This window comes from Curcuma longa, chromosome 20, assembly GCF_044706935.1.
Source record: "Curcuma longa cultivar G26 ecotype Majalengka, Jawa Barat chromosome 20, ITB_CL_G26_1.1, whole genome shotgun sequence".
Classification (NCBI taxonomy): Eukaryota; Viridiplantae; Streptophyta; class Magnoliopsida; order Zingiberales; family Zingiberaceae; genus Curcuma; species Curcuma longa.
In genome coordinates, this window is record NC_133880.1 from 3,586,695 (window position 1) to 3,608,971 (window position 22,277).

The 22,277-nt window shown below is 35.3% G+C and overlaps 3 protein-coding genes across 3 annotated transcripts; all 3 read left to right on the forward strand.

Moving 5' to 3' along the window:
- The first annotated feature begins 841 nt into the window (after nt 1-841).
- Nucleotides 842-3,685, forward strand: LOC141812826 (protein NEGATIVE GRAVITROPIC RESPONSE OF ROOTS-like). Its single transcript, XM_074700785.1, has 4 exons — nt 842-855; nt 2,281-2,351; nt 2,945-3,471; nt 3,557-3,685. Exons 1-4 carry the CDS (start codon nt 842-844, stop codon nt 3,683-3,685), a joined length of 741 nt encoding a protein of 246 aa, XP_074556886.1.
- Nucleotides 3,686-9,678: 5,993 nt separating this feature from the next.
- Nucleotides 9,679-10,310, forward strand: LOC141814059 (uncharacterized). Its single transcript, XM_074702062.1, has one exon. The coding sequence runs from the start codon at nt 9,723-9,725 to the stop codon at nt 10,299-10,301; it is 579 nt and encodes a 192-aa protein (XP_074558163.1). The 5' UTR covers nt 9,679-9,722; the 3' UTR covers nt 10,302-10,310.
- Nucleotides 10,311-14,038: 3,728 nt separating this feature from the next.
- LOC141813586 (uncharacterized) lies at nt 14,039-21,579 on the forward strand. The gene is made up of 9 exons (XM_074701549.1): nt 14,039-14,220; nt 14,296-14,478; nt 14,560-14,659; nt 14,757-14,787; nt 15,314-15,353; nt 16,500-16,652; nt 17,685-18,724; nt 19,318-19,811; nt 20,340-21,579. Exons 1-9 carry the CDS (start codon nt 14,159-14,161, stop codon nt 21,546-21,548), a joined length of 3,312 nt encoding a protein of 1,103 aa, XP_074557650.1. The 5' UTR covers nt 14,039-14,158; the 3' UTR covers nt 21,549-21,579.
- The last annotated feature ends 698 nt before the right edge of the window (nt 21,580-22,277 follow it).

Sequence of the window (22,277 nt, forward strand, 5' to 3'; positions counted from 1 at the left end):
CTCCTTGGGAATGTTATCTTTCTTATCTATAGTTAAATATCCAAAAAAGAATGACACTTGGTTGCTACGGACATCTCAAGAACACCAGGCAAGATTTTTTTATTTTTTAGCTCAAAGACTGCTTTTTACAATTTGCAAATCTTACGTGTTTAGTTTCTAAGCCTCAGGGCCTTTGGGTGTTGTCTCCTCAATCAATTAACAAACGCAGGGGTTCTTAAAGTTGCCCTGTTCAAACTCCTAGTTATAGTTAGCTGATCACTGCTTCCTCATTTTTTTATGCACCTTTTAGAGCCGCAGGTGAAATAGACTCCCCTAATTGGACCACTTCTGTGGCCTAAACATCATAAACGTGTCAGAACAAGCATCTGAATAGTGTTAACCTCGTGATTAATTCTTCATCTTAAAGTAAGATTATCTTAATCATGTATTCTGTCCTCTGCAGAGTTTGGTTAATTAATATAGGTACCAGCCATATGGATGGACCAACGTCGATTCATAAAGAACAATATAATTTCAAATTGATTTATAGCATCAGTATCTGAGTGATAAGCATAAGCTAGTGTTATCCTGACCACACGCTCTTAGAGCTGGGGAAGGATTATATATATTAATTTGGTAGATTTAAGAAGTAGCTATACTGCTACATACTAGCAAGGCTCAATCCATGTAACTGTTAATAATTGCTATGGATTTGTAGCCAAATTCTCATAGACTTGTAAGGTTCAGGGCACATAGTACTGGATCTACTGGTATAGAAACGTGCAGTTTGTTGTGATTCCAAGTGCCCATTTCTAAGATCTAGAGCCACACATAGGAAGTTTGATGGGACAAATTAGTATAGATGTTCATCATAAAGTTTATTTTTAATCTGCAATTTGGTTGTTCGTATGATCCTGGTAATTAGAGTAGTTGAGTGATATCTTGAAAGCCTGAGATCACTAAATCATTCTTTAGAAGTCTAGCACAATTATCAGTGTCTTAATGTAATATAGAGATATGCAAAAACATTGACGTAATATGAAATTATAATTGATAGCCAAGGTAGAAGCAGGTTTAGAAGAGATAAAAGTGTTGAGGTAATTTGCAAGGAAATGTTTAACATAGAGGAACTTGGGATGCAAGAAGTGTTATGCTTTGGAACCTTTCATGTCCTATGTTGGTTTTCTTGGCATGAGATTGGCAGGTTGGGGCAGTGTGAAGCATAAAAGAAGAGTACATGTGCCTACAAGATAAGATTATTCCACAATCTACTAAAAATTGTCTTGAACAGATCCATGCAATCACATAAGAGGATGCCTATGCATATGCATGTGATTCATCACATTGTTATACAAATGTGGTTATACATTGCGGTCATCGTCAAGTCAGATTACTTAGATGGAAGATATAAAAGGAAAGTGATATGAAAATGGTACGTAATGCTGGAGCTTCATACATATTTTTGTGAGCTTTTATCTTCCCCTTTTAGCTTTCCATCCAAATACAGACAACCTCAATCGACAACTATCAACATGTAAGTTGGCCCTTATGGAAATTTTAGTCAATGGTTGAAGCAAAAAATCTGTCTAGGCTATGCCATAGCAATCAAAATTTTTGTCATGCATTCCAAGTTGGCTCAAATCAAAACTTTTCTATTTTTTTCTTCTTTTTGGGCTTTTTGTATAAGTGCTAGTTTGGCAGATTAGGAATATTTCTTATACCATTTTGGATAATGGATGGAAATTTTCCAGAATACTAGAAAAACAATTGGTTTATGTTTAGTGCTGCAAAGTTGCAATTTGGATTTATCACTTGGACAGATATCTGCAAGGAATTTCTTTTCATGGTTACTTTTTTTTCTCTTCTTGTTTCTTTACAGAAGTATTGTTCTGTGGGCTGCCGTATCAGTTGCCAAGAAGGATTCAGCAACCTAAAAGGATAAAAAATATATCTTCAGGAGCTGAAGTATTCATCTAGGGAATTGGAGCTTAAACTATTCCAAATGGGGAATGGAGATTAGTCATCTGCTACTAGAGAATTCCTTTCAGTCTATTTAACCGTCCCCTCTCTTTCTTTTCTTCAATTTTATCCACTGCAACAGGGTACCCTCATACTTTCACATTCTTGGACAAGAACAAGGAAGGCTTTTGGGTCCAATTTCACCTGTCAAGTGATCCTCAAAGGCATCTTGCTGTTTGGTTGGATTGAAACCATGAGAGTAAGGACCCGAAAACACTTGAACTAGCTTTTAAGCCTGCTGGAATTTTGGTTTTGATGTTATTTCTTAGATTAGATCTTCAGCTGGGTGCAAAACAAGTTCAATGGGAGGCAGGAGAAGAAGAGATTTGATGCAGGAATGAACTCGGCCCATTGTAAGTGATGCTTTCATCTATCATGAAAGATATGCTACTTAATTTGTTTTCGTTGGTTCTCCATTAATCATTCTTTTCTTTAAAACTCATTTGCTTGCAGAATGAAAAAGATGCATATGTTGCTATGATACACAGTTTTTTTTTTATCTTTATTGAAAGACTTCTGTTTTTCAAAATGTGTTTTTCACTCAACTGCACCCGAAAATATTATCCAACATTTTAAAGATTTGAATTTTTGTTGCTTACTCTAAAAACTTAAGATATTAGAAAATAACTAACATTAGTATTAAGGTATAACATCCCTCATGAGTAAGCTGAACTAAGCATCCATGAATGCAGACATTGCATTAATGGATCCATACCTAGTCATTAAACAATCAAAAAACAATATCATAATGAACAAAACTCACTCAAATTCTATGGCGACTTGATTAGGTGAGCATAGTCTTAAAAGTAAAAACATGCTGGCTCTTAGATTTTTGTTTTTTATACTATTTACTAAGGAATTTTCATGCAAAGATGTGTCATAGTATCAATCAACCATCACATTGTATTATCGGGCATAAACTCATATATACCAATATGCTCTTCAGATGATTCCATGCCTGATACTCTGGAAGAACAGAATGAGCAGCCACGTGCATTGCTGTCAATTGGCACATTTGGAAATAATGAGTTGAAGAAAGAACCTCAGAGAGATGATGAGCCTCCAAACCTGGACTCCTCAGACAGATTATCTGATTTCACTGTTGAAGACGTTAACAAATTACAAAAAGAACTAAAAAAGCTACTCTCGCGCAAGTCCAAGTCCAAGTCCAAGTCCAAAACTAGTGTTGGATCGGAGATGGGTGAAGAAGATAGAGCCAACTTGCCATTGGACAGATTCCTCAATTGTCCATCGAGCTTGGAGGTTAACAGGACTGCTACTGTAAACAACGGGGATCTGTCACCAAACACCAAGCTCATACTATACAAACTGAAAGATGTGTTGTTGGTTAACCACAACCCGATTAAGAAAAAATCTATTTCCTTTCTTCTGGAGAAGATGTTTAAGTGTGGCAGTGGCTTTGCACCTGCTCCAAGCTTAAGGGATCCCATAATTGAGTCAAGGATGGACAAGGTGTGTTTCCATTCATTGATTTCTTTTTCTTTTTTTGTTTCTTTATTTTTGATTGAGGCAACTAACCAATAGATTAAATTAACAGATATTAAGAGCAATTCTCACAAAGACGATTTGCCAGCACTGCTCTGCGCCAATTCCACCAAAGAAATATCTTGAGAATACACCACAAGAACAAGCACACAGAGGAAGAGGAGTCCAGGAGGAAATCTAAATGGGTCAAAACAGACTCAGAGTGTTAGTTCAACCACCATTGCTACTTAAGTTTTCAGCTCGTGTTTACTATTTTTGCAAGTCTATTCATGGCTTGATTGATTGTGTGTTTACCTTGCCTCCAGTTATCGTTCTAGAGATCGAGCAACCGATTGTTGAAGATGAACAGAAACCTACGCGCATCGCGTAAGATTTCAATCCTAATACCCAGAAGCAAAAACTCAAATGTTGCCCGGGACACGCAGCAAACACAAACATGCTTTGCCAATTTGTGACTGAGACTGCAGCTGCTCAGTGACAGTGGTTCCAAGGGAATTGCAAGCTTCACATCATTAATGTCAACGCCACGCAGAGATGTTTGAATGTTCTGAATATTGTTTGATGAGTCTTCGGTTGTACATATCTAAAGGGAGTTGAAAATAAATAGAGAAGATTGTAAGATATGCTTCAGTGATTTTTTTTTTTTTGGTAACTTGATCTTGTTTATCTGCTAATTTTTTTGTGCTTAGTAGTTGCACTTCATAATTTATGCCTCACGCTCTGTTTGGATGGGTTGAAAGAAGATTCATTAATGGAAGGGAAGGAAGAGGAAGTAAAGTATTTATATTCTCTTTTTTTAAAAGGAATGAAAGTTCATTAATATAACATGTGTTGTCTTATTTGAGACGAAAGAAAGGAAATAAAGATTAAATAGATAAAGTTATAAAAATATTTTTATTTTTTAAAATTTATTAATATTGCATGTAGAAGTTGAGATATGGAAGTCCTAAAATAGACAATGCACTTTTTAGATAAGTCTATGTCTTTAGAGGAGAAGAAGATTAAAGTTATCTGTCTATATTCTATTAAGTTTTATCCTCGAAGAAATCTGTGACAAGGGTTGACGCCAACGTCGTAGAGTGCGAACGATTGAATACTGAACGGTGATGAGCACATTGTATGAAAAGCGATGACGCAAAGACAAGAAATTAAATCTAAATAGATAAGTTAATTTGATAATTAATTTTTAAAATATAAATAAAATATTTAAAAGTTTCTCTTTTTTCCTTACACTCCAAATCAAAGTGTAAGAAATTCTAATGATTCATGAGTATATAAGGATAAAACTTACCCTTCTCTCTCCTTCCCTTTCTTACCTCACTCTATCCCAAACAAAGATTAAAAATCTCCTTCTTCTTATTTACCCTTTCCTCCCCTTCCCTCCAGATCCGATCTTTGTTGTACACGGACCCTGGGCGAAATTATAATTTTTGTGTCCTAGCACAGTAGCATATTTAATTTTTAGAATTTGATAAATTATGATTTTCAATCAATAAGAGTTCCAAGATAAAAAATTTTTATACGAAACAATGCATTCCAAACAACTAGAGTTCCAAAAAAAAAAAGAATAATTTCTCCTATTTAAAATGATAACAATACTCTAAATAATATTTAGAACATACAAAAAAAAATCAAGATTTTTTGAATTGTCACTATAAATTCCATTGAAATACTCTTTTTCTTTTTCGTAGTGAAGAAGCTCCAAACTGAATGAAGGTCGTCATCGAACATTGAATTTTTTTGATAACCACTCATAATATTTCCTTGTCTGCTCCACCAAAAGGTATAAACTTCGTCATATCAAAACATCAAAAAAAGCATTTTGATGCACAAGGAAAAATATACAACGAGGAAATTTAAAGACCTGTATGGTTAAAAATAAAAGAAGGAAATAAAAACACAAGTTGCAAGCATGAAGTTGATGAACATGCAACACAGTTCAAAGACCTGTATATCTCACTTGACTGATAATGAGATAATAATTTTATCACGTAAAAATTAAACATATGGACTACGTACTGAAAAAAGTTGATTAACTAGTCACTCGTTAAAAGTTCCGTGCTGCTTTGGAAGGTACTAATTTATACATTTACAGCTTAATAGAAGTTATTTCATGATGATAATAAAATCTAATATGGAAGGGCACTTTCGCAGCGTGTGAAACTGTAGAAGCGGTTGTGGCTTATGGAGGCAATCGTGACAGAGATTCACAATCCGTGGAATGAACAAAAAAAGCACCTAGTGACAAGATCCACAACTTGTCAAGATCTGGTACTTGTGCTTAACGGAATGAACAGAAAAAGGATCGACGATTAGGACTCAAAAATTAGTTGACCGTTCTTTTTTTTTTATGGACAGATGCAATGGCGTAATTAGGATTTTGAATTGTATTGGGTAAACTAATTATTTAATTTTGTAAATTTCAATTTAACAAAATAAATAAAAAATTACTGGGCTACACTGGGCTGAGTTCAATTTTTTTTTTGAGTTGATCGTTCGATCAAAGAATACTTTTAATATTCTTTGAGAGACAATAATTAAAAGCTAAGAATATGAAATTTAACTTAAAAATTAGGATCCTCTCAATTTGTAGATCCTTGGGCAATCGCCCTGGTTGCCTCGGCCCAGGGTTAGCCCTGCTTCCCTCATCTTCTCCCAAATACCTTCTCTCAAATCATTACGTGGTCAGGCGAGTCAACATGGTCAGTTGTGCTCGACATAGTCTAACCCTATCCATGCTGCTCACACAAGGGATATGGTGGGCTTGGGTTAAGTTTGATTTATCATTATTTGATTTTTTTTTATTTTTTATTTTTAGCTCTTGAGTGTAATAAAACACGTGCTTTTTGATACAACAATAAATTTATTATTCCACTAAGCTAGTGATTGGATTTAATGTTTTTATAATATCTTTATTTAAATTTAAATAAATTTTACCTTATTAATTATTAGTTTACAATCTTTTTCTATATTAATATGTATGTTTATTATATCTCGTTGACCATGTATAATTGTAACTACCTTGATATATATTTTTTGTCGGCATGTTATCACGTGGACCGTTTTCAAAAAGTCGGCGACCGAGTGGTTTGACTTTTCTAATACCACATCAACAAAACTTAATCAGGGTTTACCATCTGCAAAAAAAAACAAAAAAGTCAACGACCGAGTGGTTTGACTTTTCTAATGCCACGTCGACAAAACTCCTTTCATTTTCGTACATTTAATATTTTACGAGGCCTTTTTGTTTTCTTGCCAACCAAATGAAATGACAGACCGTACGTTGTTTGGAGCAGGGTTTGAACTTTGAATATTCAGTCAACGACCTTTTACGTATTGAACTCAACCATGTTAACGAACAGAACTCATGATGTGAAAGGGAAGTAGAAAATAAAGAAGAAAAAAAACAAGAGGCATTTCACATGATTAATTTGAGTAAAAAAACAGTGAGATAAATCCTTAGCACTCTTCCCTTCTAGAGGTCCTAGACAAAAATTATTTATTTAAAAAATAATATTAATTTTTTTTTAAAAAAAAATTAGAAGTAAAATTACTAATAAAATTGTATATTCAAGTTTTGATAATCATTTTTTTTAATTAATAAAATTATTAAATTATTTAATCTTTAGATATTATTAAAAACTTTATTAATTTTAATTTTTTTAAATATATATATATATATATTAAAGTATTAGGTATTGTCAATATTATTTTATTAGGGAAAATATTTATTTTTTATAAGATTTAATATCTCAAATATTATTTTTATTCTAAATATTATTATTTTTTAAAAAAATATTTAATATAACATGTCATATTTTTAAAATAATTTAAGATTCAAAACATGCAAACTGTAAAAAAATATATATATTTAAAAATATAATGAGAAATTAAAATTGATCATTTTTTAGTTTATATATTAATTTTTTATTAAAAAAATATACTATTTTATGTTGAATTATTCTTATCAAGAAAAAGAAACAAAGAGTGAGAAAGCGTATGTTTTTTAAAAGACGAACTGTGAGAGCGTATGTTTTTTAAAAGATAGATGTGAAAAAAAAATTAAATTTTAAAAAATAAAATATATAATTTTAAAAAGCAATAACAAATAAAATTAAAATAATTTAAAATTTAAAGTATATATTATTTAAATTGATCTTAAATTAAATGAATATTTTAAATAAAATAAATAAATAAAAATTAGGGTACATTATGCCTATGCCTTATACCGCTACTGGTCCCTCCCTTTCTCCCATCACTATAGTTATCTTTTCGTACAAGTTAGAAAGTTCTTATAGTTCTTATGATTAAAATTTTTTACTTTTTCAATAAATTAATATCTTCTCGCTCGATTTTGATCATTGAACCCCGAGTTAAAGTTTAGATAAGTCCTTGAATGTGCCCTTAGGGCATAGTTGAGCTGGTTATGATAGAATAAAGTTATAAAAGAGAATAAGAGTTCGAATCTCGGTGAAACCAAAACAATATCCTCTTCCATCGTAGTCAACTACAGCTTCTCGATTTACCTCCTCATATATGATCGTAAGGCAGATCATGTAGGGCTGTTGAGGTGATGGATTTCACCTTATGTATGTAGAAGATAAGTCCTTGAATGTGTCCTTTGTGCAAATTATTATTTTTTACTTTATTATCATTAAAAAAAAAATCTTTTGTTGAAAAAATATTAAAAAAGAATTTCATTCTAATCTTAATTTTACATTAAAAATACTTTATTTATGAGATTAACCAATAAATTATAATGGTTACTCAGGTCAAAACTATTTTAATATTTATTAAAATTATTGTAACAATTTTAGATATACTATGATGTATATTTTTTATTAAAATTATTTTAACGTAGTCAAAACAAGTGTCATTTAAAAAGGACATCCCAACTTATACAAATAAGAGAGCATCTATCTTATTTTAATATTATTATAACGGCAACTATATAACTATTAAAAATTTATGATTTATAATTTAGTTTAATTAAAGAAAAATAAATAATTTTTCACAATTAGTAATTATCATGAATAATTTCTATATATTATGACATCTACTCATAATTATTTAAATTTCATTAAAATTATTAAAAATAATTAAGTGTTATATGATGTAATGGTCACAGAATAATTTTTGTATGTTATAATAGTGAATCATAATGGTTAAAATAATGATGAAAATAAAAAATAATATTATAATAATTTCTCGATAATAATTTCTACAGCGTAATAGTTATCGATCGGTTGAAATAATAGATATTATAGGGATAAAATATCTGATCTGTCCGTTTTTATTGTTTATTTTATTTTTGCCTTTGTTTTTTCTCCCTGGTCAAGCTTCTGGAAAGCTCGGTTTGCATTTCGACCGTTGCTCTTTTGGTCAACCCAAAAAGGCCATGAACGAACGACGGATTTAGTGACGTCAAATCATATACGCTTTTCGTCATTTTCTCAACACTGGAGCACTTGCCTTTTGGAATTTCTCAAAAGCCAAGACGTGTCATAATTTCATATTTTTCAAAAAATCTATTTTTTATTTTAAAAAATAAAAAAATTGTGATACACTTATCGCGTGGTTAGGCAACCATGCAACACTTCTACTATTCGAGTACCAATTTAACTATATTCATGACTAGATAGTCATGCAACCAGATAATATGATCGTGATCGTGCAACCGTAGCCGCTTAACTAGACCACGCGATCACCTTGGCCGCATGTACAAATTATTTAAATTTTGTAATTAGGAAAAAAATAAAGTCTTCTTTAGGAAATATAAAACTATGATGGGTTTTTTTAAAAAAAATCTAAAACCCAAGTGGACCCAATGACAAAATCCCGTAGATTTTTTTTGGGTCTATATCTTGCCTCGTTGGCTTATCAAGACATTTTACCGCGGTTTTTTAGAATTTCCGATTCGACCTTCCGACCATCGGACACCCGCGTACCCGCTTCCTCCCCCGCGCGGATTCGCCACGCGGCCGCCTGGAGCTGCGGGTTCAAGAGTGAGTAGATTCGATTCGGGCGCTTTAACTAGCCGTCCACTTGAAATTCCAGTCCACGCTGTAATCCGCTCCATGTCATCTGGCAACGCGGCGGTCGTCGTTGCGGCGCGCGCTCCTATTTATAACCGCCCTCTCTTCTTCCTGGCCTCTGTACTGCTCTCTTCTTCGCTCCAGACGATCCGACCGTGGAAGAGGAAAGTGGAGTAGTCCGGCATGGAAGGCAGCAGCTGCGGCGGCGGCGGAGCCAGAGGCGGGTCTCCGGGGGAGAGGAGGCGGTATAGAGGAGTGCGGATGCGGAAGTGGGGGGCGTGGGTGGCGGAGGTGCGGTTCCCCAACAGCCGGGAGCGCCTCTGGCTCGGCTCCTACTCCACGGCGGAGGAGGCCGCGAGGGCCTTCGACGCCGCCTTGTACTGCCTGCGCGGCCCCGGCGCGGAGTTCAACTTCCCTGACCACCCGCCCGACATTCCTATTGCCGCCGCCGGCGGGATGAGCCGGGAGGAGATACGGGCCGCGGCGATCCGGTTCGCGCACGACGGCGGCGCAGTGCAGCGGCCGCCTCCTCAGGAGGCTGCTGAGGCAGCTGCGGAGACGACGGAGGCAGAGGAGCCGGGGACGACGTGCCGAGCGGGGGAGGAGCTGCCTTCGACGGCGGCGGAGCCGCCTGATCCGGCGGGGGTTTACTTGCAGGCAAATGAGGGCATTGGGTGGTGGTTCAATGAGGACGATGAGCTTTGGCCGGGGTTTGCTATTTGTGATGACATTTATCGAAATTCTCCGCTATGGAACTTTTGAATTAACTAATTCAGTTGCTTTAAGAAAAATGAGCTCGTCAATTATGATCTACATATTAATTATCATAATTGAAGGCTGAAGGCGAGCTTTAATGCAACAGTAAAATTGTTATAGTATAACATATATGATATGATAGATGATCCAATATTTCTCACGAGTTTCACTTAAATACTTTTTTTTTATTAATTGTAATCATTATTTCAACAAATATATCGATATCATAGAAAATAATCTCACATTTAATATAGATCCAAAAAATATCTCAAAAACAGTTAATTAGCTTAATACGCTACATTAAAAATGTCATTTTAGCATTAAAATTTGTCATTAATGTTATATTTATTAATGGATCGAGATTTATGGGCCCACAAAATATATTAATAGATTATTATACTAATTAAATTTTAGTGGCATTTTTTTTATAGTTAAAACAGTTTGTTTGGTAGGATATTATTGATTATTGTTCAAGATAAATAAGTTTAGAGAATGTATTAGATAAATCAATTATTATTTTTATGTTTATCATGCATCACTTGGAAATTACTAGATATATATAGGGATCAATTTTAACTGCCTAAACTTAATTTTACAACTCTTTTTGTCCAATAAAAATACTTGATTTAGGTTTCAAAATCTAACCAAACTTTGACAAGAATAAGTTTTAAATAGGATTACCAGACAGATCGACTCATCAAAAATTTATTATTTGATGGGGCAAGACATATTAAAAAAATCTTCAATTTTATTTAATGCAGAGTGGATTATGAATTAGATAGATCAATTATATAATATTAAAATTTTTAAATTTGGATGGTAGATTAGATAGATTATCCCATGAGTCTATTAAATTTTTTATTTTAATTTTAATTTTTGATTTTTTTCAACTTGTAAATCAATTCAAATCTGTCACAAGCCGACCCTTCTATAGTCTTAGATTATAATTTTAAATAAATTAATAAAATTTTAATTTAATATATTTAAAATATTTGATGAAAAAGATCGATCAGATGGGTCAATTCAAATTCCAAATGGCATCCAATGGATCGGATACAAGCACGACAACCTAATTATTTTTAAAATTATAATAAAATAAAAGAATATGGTTTATATTTGATTCAGGCACCGTAGTGGATGCTGATTGTTTTTAAAATTATTAGTTATTATTTTATTATAATTTAAGTGGCACTTTATTTTTTAAAATTCAGCCACTTTCCTTTTCAAATCATTGAATTATCCATCAAATTTTCAAAATAGCCCTTTAGGTTATCCAATTAATTATACACGGTCTCTTAAATGTGATTTTATGGTTAGTTCAACCGTCTGACTATGATTTCATAATTATCTAATCGAGAGACTATTTGATGGAGTGAGTGACTACGATCATTACCCCGGGTATAGTTAAATTGATTATGATAAAATAGAATTATAGAAGTGTGCAAGGGTTCGAATATCGACGAAGCCGAGACAATATCTTCCTCCGTCATAGTCAATTGCAGTTTCTCGATTTACCTCCTCACATATGATCATGGATATGACCGTGTGGGGCCGCTGGAGTAGCGGATTCCATCTTTTTGCAGAAGAGTGACTACGGTCATTTGATCGTGATATCAAGTCGGTTTATCATAAGTTTAACCGTAAGATTTGATGTCTAATTGAGCGACTATCTGATGAGCTACCTAGGGTTTAGTCCAGTTGGTTTATAAGAGGTAGATTTGTAAAATTGGACAAGGATTGATTCCTAAGGGTCTCATCATCTTGGAAGTAGGTTCTCCCTCTTGTGGGCCTACTGCGTACCTGATTTACTTCTCTATAGATGGCTATAAGATCAGTCGTGTGGAGCGTCTAGAATAAACATATGACCTTTTGTAGGATTTCAGGATAAGTTTAACCGTAAGTTGATATTATTCTTTTTTATCTTTGATTATTTGGTTGTAATAAGTGAATAGGTTAAATGAGTGATGAGGAGGAAAGTAAGAGTAATTAATTTGACAAGCCTTGACTTGATCAACATAGACTTTATAGAAGATCTCTTAACTTAATTAATAAAGAATTTATTTAGAACAAACTCAAACTTGCTCATCAATCCAATTTTGAGATATCATTGGGCTTATGGGTGGCACTTGAACTTGAATAGGTGATGCGCGAGCTTGAGTGGATGGCACTCTCAAGTAGTAGGTGACGTGCGAGCCCACACTTATAATGGCGACAATTAAAGGAGGAGGCCCATTGGGTACAAAGGAGGCGTCTATTGGGAAACTCGACTTACCCCCTCATTCCCTATATAAGGTAACAATGTCAAGAGAGGAGATATTCTGACATGTTGAAATACTACGTTTTACTATTCCACCTGTCAATAGGGTTGTAAAGGAGTTAAGGCAAGCCAAGACTAAAATGAACGAAGTCATTGAAATAATTATTCAAGCTTAACTTGATTTTTTTTTATGAGCTTGAGTTTGGTTTGAGCTTGGCTTAAGCTTGGTTCGTTTATATGTCATCAAGCTCTCAATTCAAACTTGTTTGATTATTTAAAATTTTTACATTTTAAATTTATTTGATTGGTTATTAAGTTTGATAATACAAACTTATTTATTTATTTTAAAAGTTTCTTTGTTTATTTAATAAGCTAATAAAAGTTTTATCGATGAACATGGTTCAAGAATATTGTGCACGAATGTTATTCATTAACATTGTTCATGAACCTTATTCATAGACATTAACGAGCTGAACATATATGTGTTCAAGCTTATTTATTTAGTTTAATGAATTATTCAAGCTTATTCATTTAATTGATATAATGTATATTAAATGAATATAAATAAATTCTTACTAAATTGAACATCAAATTTTACAAGAAATGTTCAATTCATTTATAACCCTACCCTTTAAAGAGTAAACGCGATCACAAAGGGTGGGTCAACCTGATTAAAGGGGAAGATTCAATAACAATCCATGTGGCTCAAGTCAATAGAAGACTATCTCGCACGAGTTGACCAATCCTTCGATTTAGATGGACGAGTATTTTGAGAAATTAAAAAATAATAATTTTAAAAAACAAAAAAATAAATAAATTGGAACTTTTGAGAAACTTGGGTGCACTTCTACTGTTTTTTTTCAGAATACCTCCGATAATTCACAAGTATTATGGAACCATCCGTCCGCTGGTAATGGCAAGGAAGAAGGTGAATTTACACACACAAAAATGTCATTGTTAGAATTAGAGGGATATTTTCTAAAAATAATATTACAATCTCGATAAGATTAAATTAAACAGGTGGTAAATGTAAGACGAAGGTAACTCGTCAGTTGCCATCGAGAGCAGCTCGGAAGAAGCGTTGAGGTTGGAGCTGGAGGAGAAAGAGGGAGACGGAGAAGTAAAGCGGACGCCAACTCAAAGACGAAGTCTTCGACCAGACGCGATCCTCTCGTTAGGAGCCGGAATTGATCGTCGTCCCCTCCACCCACCAACCGCTACTCGCTTCGCCGCTATAAGATCCCACTGTCGCCGCTCCACAGCTGTCGTCGCCGTGGCAGCCCGATCCAGCTCGGAGATCCGAGCATATTCATCCAAGGAGCTTTCTTGGTGGTCGTATTCTTGTGGAAGTGCCTCCGAGAGAGATATTGCGCGGTCCTCGGCCCCTCCCAGCGCTCCACTCTCTGGCATTGCGGCGAATTCGCTTCGGATGTGTCTTTTTTTGTTCAAGGGTTGTGACCCGTGATGGATTATCCAGTGGAGTTGGGATTTTTATCACCTTTTCTTGTTGGAAGTAGCGTGACAGCAGGGTTTGATTGATTAGAACGATGGGAGGTGGAGCTTTCTAGCTGACTGATAAAGAAAATGCTTTAATTTTTTGGGTTTGATGATGAATTCGGACACTTCTATAGACTACGCTGTGTTCCAGCTCTCCCCTGAGCATTCACGGTGAGGATCCCCAGTCCATATGGCTTTTGGAAATTTGTTTTCCTGTGAAATTCTGAAAAAGGCGCATTTTTGCAGGTACGAATTGTTTGTCACGTGGAATGGTGAGACTGAGAAGCTTGCATCTGGTTTCTTCCAGCCATTCATCTCCCATTTGAAGGTTGCCGAAGAACAGATTGCACGTGGAAGTACATCAATAAAACTTGAGGTTGAGAGATCAAGGAATGAAAATTCATGGTTCAATAAAGGGACAATTGAAAGGTCGAAGTGATATGGTGCTTTCCTGAACTTGCTTGAAAAAATACATTAGTTCAATTTTCTTACGAGTACTAGTCACTGCAGGTTTGTTCAGTTTGTCTGTCAGCCAGAGGTGCTTGAATCAGCCAATGTGTATGATACTGAGATATCACAGTTGGAAGGGGCCAGAAGAATATATTCTCAGGTACTGTACTTGATGATAGGAGCAGCATTTACTTTGGTTTAAATTTTTAAGCAAGTACCTTGGGCATTGCTGAATAAATCACTCTTTATTTTTCCAGGCTTCTGGAGATCCACTTGCTCATTCAATGGGTATGTTCATTTTTGTTTTCCACATGTCAATTTTTCACTAAATTTATTCCTTGATATAAATTCTGTACTAGATCTTGATATTTTTATTTGATTATTTTGTCTCTGCATTTTGCAACTGACCTGATTCCCCATAATTGATTTCATTATAGCTAATCAAAGCAGAAGAACATATGGTGAGTTGCATGTCATGGGTGAATTGTCTGATGACTAGCATGTAATGTATTGATTGTCCTTTGCATGTGATGTTTTTTTGGTTTGCAAGTTATGCCTTCTGGTATATCCATTAAATTGCAGCTCTGCCTCACACTTTCCTCCTTCAGTAGTGTGTGCTATGCTGTAATTTCATGATAACAGATCTCTATTACACATCTAACTGAACTGTATAAGAATATGAAATTGACATCTATAATATTTGTTCTGTAAAATTTCTCTTTTGGACATAATTTGTGCTTGGTCTTTTTCCCTTTTGATTGGTCAGTTCATGATTTCTTATCACACTATTATTGTCTTTGTGAATTTTTTACAGGCAAAGTGGATAGTATTTCAGAAGCTGCAGATGTAACAATGTAAGTTCATTTCTGATTGCATACACCAAAAATATTGTCCAATTATTTGTTGTGGAATGATACTAAAAATATTATTTTATTTTGCTTGAGTTCTTTTGAAAACTTTGTAAAATGGAACAAGGCATGAAATATTGGACAAAGAGGATTGAAGAAACATGAAGCAAATTTGATAATGGATGATGTTAGATCACATTGAAACCATAACTCATTCAAACTCACCGAAAGCCTATAAATGTGGATGGAATCTTATCGTGAAAAAAATACAAGTTGTTAGATTGTGGTAACATATTAGTTTGGAAAAACAATCTTTCCAAGCATGAAGATAAAATTATTATGATGGGGGCATTGAAAAACTTGGTGTAAGGTGAAATTGCACTATCAATGGCAATGGAAAATCACAAACCAAAACTTTGGTTGAAGAGACAGGAGCCATTGGCCAGGTATTAACATTCATAACAAGCAACCTATCTTGGAGTTTCAACTTGTGAATGTGCTATGCTTGTACATGTTTTGCACCAGAAACTAGGTAAATAGAAAACAGAATGTTATAGTAAACATTCTATTAACACTTTGGTCAATTAACTTAAGGACTTCCATGTAGTGTGGATTAAGCAAAAACTCTAGTCAGATGATTTTTCTGAAGAAGCAAACAAGTAAAGAAAAAGAGAGACTAAATTCTAATTAGGCAACTTGAATATAAATAGTTGAATTTCAAAACGAAGAGAATGAAATTATTGCATTCTTGCTAATCCATCACTTTTATCTTTCTTCAAAGGATAACATAGTTTCTTTAAGATGCATCTTATATGATTTAGGCATTAAAAAATTGATTTTTTGGATTCCAATTGATATTAGGCTTTTTTATATGATCCGCGGCAACATCAAGGTGCCGGTTTAGGTCAGAGATTGTCAACATGCTAATTTGTTTATATTATGCCCTTGCTAAATGTCACCAATTTAATTTCTGAAATGTAGTGTGACCTTTTCTTTGAAAACCAAAATAATCATCAGTTGCTACTTTGTGACTTTGGAAACTCCATTTTGCTTTAGCCAAATGTTTCAAGACAGATGAAACTTAAGGTGGAAGAGAAAGAGGGGCAAAATTAGCTTCTTACTTATTTGAACCATTATTAATATATTGTGCAGGGAGGAGCTTCTAAAAGCTACTGATATACGGCTGATCAGTCTTAAGCAAGATCTGGCCACATCTTGTTCCCGTGCAGTTTCTGCTGGATTCTGTGACAAAAGTGTTTCTGAGCTGCTTCGGTTTGCTGAATATTTTGGTGCAAACAGACTAAAGTAAGTTTTTGAACTTAGACACTGCAATCATCTTATCTTAGTGGCCTAGCTTGCTTCGAATTGTTTTCTTAGTTGTTGAGGAGTTGGTATGCATCAATATTCTGGATATCATTGTTACCCTACTCGCTCTGAATTTTTTCTTCTAGGCTTTATTGTTTGCACAACTTCCATTTTAATGTGTGGAAACAACATCGTCTACTTTTTATCTAACATGCTGAAAGTTCTTAGTTTGTAGTTCAGTATGTGTTGGCAAAGTGTGTAACATGTGATTCGTCCACTAGTATGAGGAGCATATGTTCTACATGGTTGCCTTGTAAACCAGTTTAATCGAATCAATTCAGATTTAACATTCATGACAATTACTTTAGTGGGGTTGCATACTGCAATTCTGGTCAACATTTTTTCTCGTCAGCAACGAAGCCATCATTATGATGGTACTGAAATGGTCAGATGCAGAATGACTAAAGAAAGAAAATTAAATATGATAACATGCATTGACGAAGTCACTAAATGAATGCAATCTTAAGAATATGCAACCTGTAGGTAACTAGTTCTCAATATGTATCATTTCTCCTCTTGAGAGAGCCAAAAATCTAGTCAAGAATACAAAACAAGAGTATGATTGCTACCGTACACAAGTAACATAATCCATTAAAACCGGGATCGTGTATTTGCCTGTGATCTGGTCTGGCAAGCCTGTTGAAGACATGCACACTGAATGGCCTATGTTAAAAGCTATGTTAGTCAGCATGACTTGCATACTGGTTCATTGATTTTGTTACTAACTACCATTGCTGGCAAATAGGCAGGCAGTGAGGCATCAGTGAGCCAGCAACACTGTTGTGGTACTTTTGTGAGATTGATTATGCACATTGTTGTGGTACTTTTGTGAGATTGATTATGCACACTGTTGTGGTACTTTTGTGAGATTGATCATGCTATCTTGCTTGCATATTTTGGATGCTTTACTAATCTCCTACATTTCTGAATAGACGAACTGAATTTTTTTATAACTCACACTATTGGCATCAGTGAGGCATGCAACAAATTCATCTTGGTTTCTCAAAGAAACCCTGATCTTATTGACCATCAGCAGCAGTCGAAGTCTTTGCCTTTACATTACAAAAGCTCAGCTGATGGGAAAACTAGTTCCTGCTTTAGCTCCGATGCATCTGCAGATGAACTGGAAGCTGAGAAGAGTGCTTCTGGGACTGTTGGTGGTCTTCAGCTTCAGAATGCCAGCGTTATCCAACCATCACAACCAAACACAACGAAGCTATCAGAGAAGTTGGAGCATGCCCAACCTACTCAACAGCATTTTGCTATGGCAGTGCCAGAGGAGCCTTTTCTATCTGGTTCATCAGCCAAAGATCCTTCTCCATGGAGTGGGAGTGGAGGAAACTATCAGCGGTTAAGTGTGCAGGATCGAATTAACCTCTTTGAAAACAAGCAGAAAGAACTCTCTGCAAGTTCTAAGAATATCAGCCCATCAAGTGTTTCTAATACGGTAATACAGACTAAAGGTGAGCACCAGAGGCTTTCTTTTGATGTGTCAGAAAAGTCGGTGTTCAGAAGATGGGGTGACATGGGCTTTGAGAGTCGCAGAAGCAACAGTAGTTTCAATTGCAAGAGTAGGGGTGGCATTGCTATTGAAACTTCTACACCTGGTAATTTCCTATATCCGTCCCAAAATAGAACCGAAGTCACTGAGATTACTAGCTTGAAGGATAGTGCAACATCTAAATGCAGGCTAGATGTTCAAGGACACAAGGCACCAAGTACCTGTTCTACTTTGACATCATCATTCTCCTTTTACAATGCTTTAACAGGGGATAGAAATTGTGATGAGGAAGATCAAAAAGCTTCTAACCTCATGACCATGGCCAGAACAATCTCAGAGAACAATCAGGGCACACATTGCCTGAGTGCTTCCCTTGATAGGGTGTATCACTGTGGATTAGATGATCAAGATGCTTTCAGTATTGACCAAAATTTGTTTTCAGAAACAAACAAAAAAACTGGCTATAAGAGCTTCAGATCTGGTCAAAGTCAATTGAAATTAGACACAATGTGCAAATTGTGAAAACTGCATCTGTTACTGAGCAGGTTAGATTGAGAGGTCAAGGTGAGCAGATTCAAACTGGGGGCATTTCTTCTCAAGCCAGTGATGTTAGGTTCAAAGATCACAGGGAAGTAGTAAACCAATTATGCACATTTGGGAGAACAATAGATAATGAAGAGACAACAAAAGGTCCGTCAGCTTCTCAGATTTGCTTTGAAAATTCACCAGAGTTGTCTACAGAAGGTGATTTAGTAACTTCTCAATCTCAGCACATAATTTTCCCTGCAAAAGTAGAGGAAGCAATGGTTAGAAATTCTATTGCCTCTCATAGAACTTTTGGATCTTCTGTAGGTAAGAAAAGTGGACATATCAATCACCATGATTTGAATTGGCATCAATCATCTGAATCAGAGACTGAAGCAGATGAACTACTACATAATAAAACAAACTTCTCAGGTGCAGATGAAGTAAGATTTGTTAAAATAAACTACATGCCTAGCATTCCTGTCTGGACGCCTAATACTCTGAACATCGTCAAACCAGTTTCTGATTGTTCTATGGAACAGCTTCAGGTGCTATCCAAAGGAAATCAATAGCTAAAAGATGAGCTACAGATAAAGGCTAATGAGTTGGAAAAACTTTTTGCTGCACATAAGCTTAGAAGTCTCAGTGAGCTTACTTCATCTCGAAGAAGCAGGCCTATGAATGTCCAGGAGGATCGTGATCCTATGGAAGTGGAAAAAAGATCAGTCACATTTGCCAACCAATCACCTGACCATAATTCTTTAAAGGAGACTGCTAAAGGTGAGGTAGAATCTGATGCCACTTTCCTGCTGAACATGGTCGACAATGTGTATGGTAGTGTAAACCAGAAATCTAGTACACTAAGTCCTTGTTTTGAATCCCAAGGCATGTTGTATCACAAGTACATGCAAAAACGGGATGCAATGCTACAAGAAAAGTGGGGAACCAGCAGGGTTCAGAAGGAAGCAAAAATGAAGGCTATGCATGACAGCCTAGAACTTAGTCAAGCTGAGATGAACTCCAGATATTCAGGATCTGCTTATAGACAGAGATCAAGATACAGTCATGACCAGGTAAAAGTCTGGAACCTTCTATTAATAGTTCAACTTCATGTAGCAAAAACCACATTTTTTACCTTAATTTTTAGATTAGCAATAGATGCATACTAATTATCCAAGCTTCTCATGTTTACATTATTAGATATCAAAAGAATACAGTGATCAAGTGTGTATAGACAGGGGGAGAGGGAGGAAAAGGACATTATTGTCTGTTAGGTTCATTCTTTGGTTGCTGGAAAAAAAATCTTGTGAAAGTTTTCTAACACGTGTGTGATGCCTCTTTTTTCCTAGGAATAATAGTTACTCTTTTTTGTTTGTTTGTTTGCTGCAGTTGACAAACCGTTTATTTTCATCTTTTCTGAACATATTTATGTGACATTAATGTTTAGTTTAATCTTGTTCCTTTTAGTGTTTAGGGTTTAGAACAATAAAAAGGATAAAATTTATTTAAATATAGATGATAATATAGTAGGGGATAGAGTCCAATGACATAGAAAGTTGTTCTTGTTGTAGTTTTTGATAGATTTTTTTTTTTTTTGATAGCAGGCAGTTGTGTCTGTTCAGGAAGAGAGAGACCTGGAAGTTCACAACCAAGACACGTCTGGCATTGTTCCTTTTGGTCATCGTTCTTTTAGAAGTGCAGATTGCCTGAAACTATTACCTGTGGAAACTTTATCTTCTTCCATCCCTCAAACATTAGTTGCTCCTGTGCCTAAGCCTGTTGTAAAGTCTGTGAAATCAGTTTCCATAAAGCGCAGAGCTCAAACCGAAAATTTTCTTGCTGAATCACTTTCCAACTCCGATTTCAGAAAGGAAAATGCAAAGCCAACTACAGCAAATAATAGTGTAAATGCAGGAGAGAGAACAAAAATAATTTCTAGAAGCAAGAGCACGATTGAAGAGGGTAAGCTTTATAAGGCAGGCAAAGCAAGCAGGTCACAGTCTATGAAAAAAAATACAGCTAGTGCTTGTGAACTTAAGGACCTTTCTCCTCTCAATTGTAAAAACACTGATCTTGCGAGTTTGGGGTTTTCCAGGGCAAAAACAGATGCTAATTTTATCGATAAAGTCCAGAAGAATGGGGAGTTTAAACCCTTCCTTGTTGAAGGGAAAGGTAAAGCTACTGGTTTAGGAGGTTATACGAATAATTTTAAGGGCTTCAAGGTTTCTGAGCCAAACAAAAATAGAGAGGATTTGGAGAGAATGGTCATCCCAGAGCATTCACCTGTTCTTGTTGAAAATATTCAGGAGTTGGAGATAACCGCAGCTGAAAGAGTTGCTGCTGACAATTTTCTTGTTAATTCAGATACTGAAAAGTCATGTCAAGGCCAGGAATATAAATTTTCTGATTACCTTGGATCTGAAGATGATGGTCAAGGGTCTATAAGTCCAGTAGGCTGTGATATTCTTCCTGTTCCTCTCAAGTTCAGTATTTCTCCAGGTAATGAACAGGAGTTGCCAGAGGAAAGCCCTCAATCATGTCAACCACAGCTACATCATTCATATGAAGTAACATATGTGGATACTTATGTAGTTTCTCCAATTGGTAGCTTAGCATCCTCAAATTCACAAACAAACCAAAAGATGGAGACACATGCTGCTCGAACGAGAAAGAAATGGACATCTGGACAGATTCCTGTCTTTGTTAGTGATGAATCCCAACAATCACTCAAGAATGGCACAGAAGGCTTTAAACAAATACTTAAGTCTGGAAGGAAGACTAGGGGTGTTGAAAGATCAACCACCTTCTGATGGTCATGATGACTATGCAGAAGATGGCCATAATTTAGCTTGGCAGCGAAATCATAACTCAAGGCAGTCAAGAATGGGCTACTCCCTTCCTCGTAATACATTTATTGCAGCATCATTTTCGGAACAAGGTACCTTGATTTTGCTGTATGATTGTCTCTTCACTATTCATCATAAATGGAATTCCATATTGCCTTCGTAAAGCTTTAGTTTTATCGATCATGATTCCTTACGGCAGTTCATTATACTCCCAACTCAATTATTTCTACTCTTACCTTTTAGCGTTTTGCTATACTGCAAATTTAAATCTTGTAACTTTTTGACTAGCAAACCAGTCCATAATGAGATAATGAAACTCAGATTTTAGACCTGATATCATTGGCCATCTTCATAACTTCTTTTCAGCACCATGCTCATCGTTATCTCTATCGTCGTCCTGGAGCAAGGAGTATAAGCCTAGATGATATTGGATAACCAAAGAGCTCAAAAGTTCATGTTCACCTCTTTGGTATACATTGCTACACTACATTGGATACAATTCAGTAGAAAAAACTGCTGTAGGCTATCCTACTATTTTTTTGTTTGTGAGTTCATGTTCTATATATTTGCTGAAATCTTTTATATATCAAAATGTTGCAATACAAAGAAGTAAAGAATATGTGAGACTGATTTGTGCAAATGGAAAGCAGGATATCTTCTGTTTTGTTTGTTTCATGTGACATGTGTGTGTGT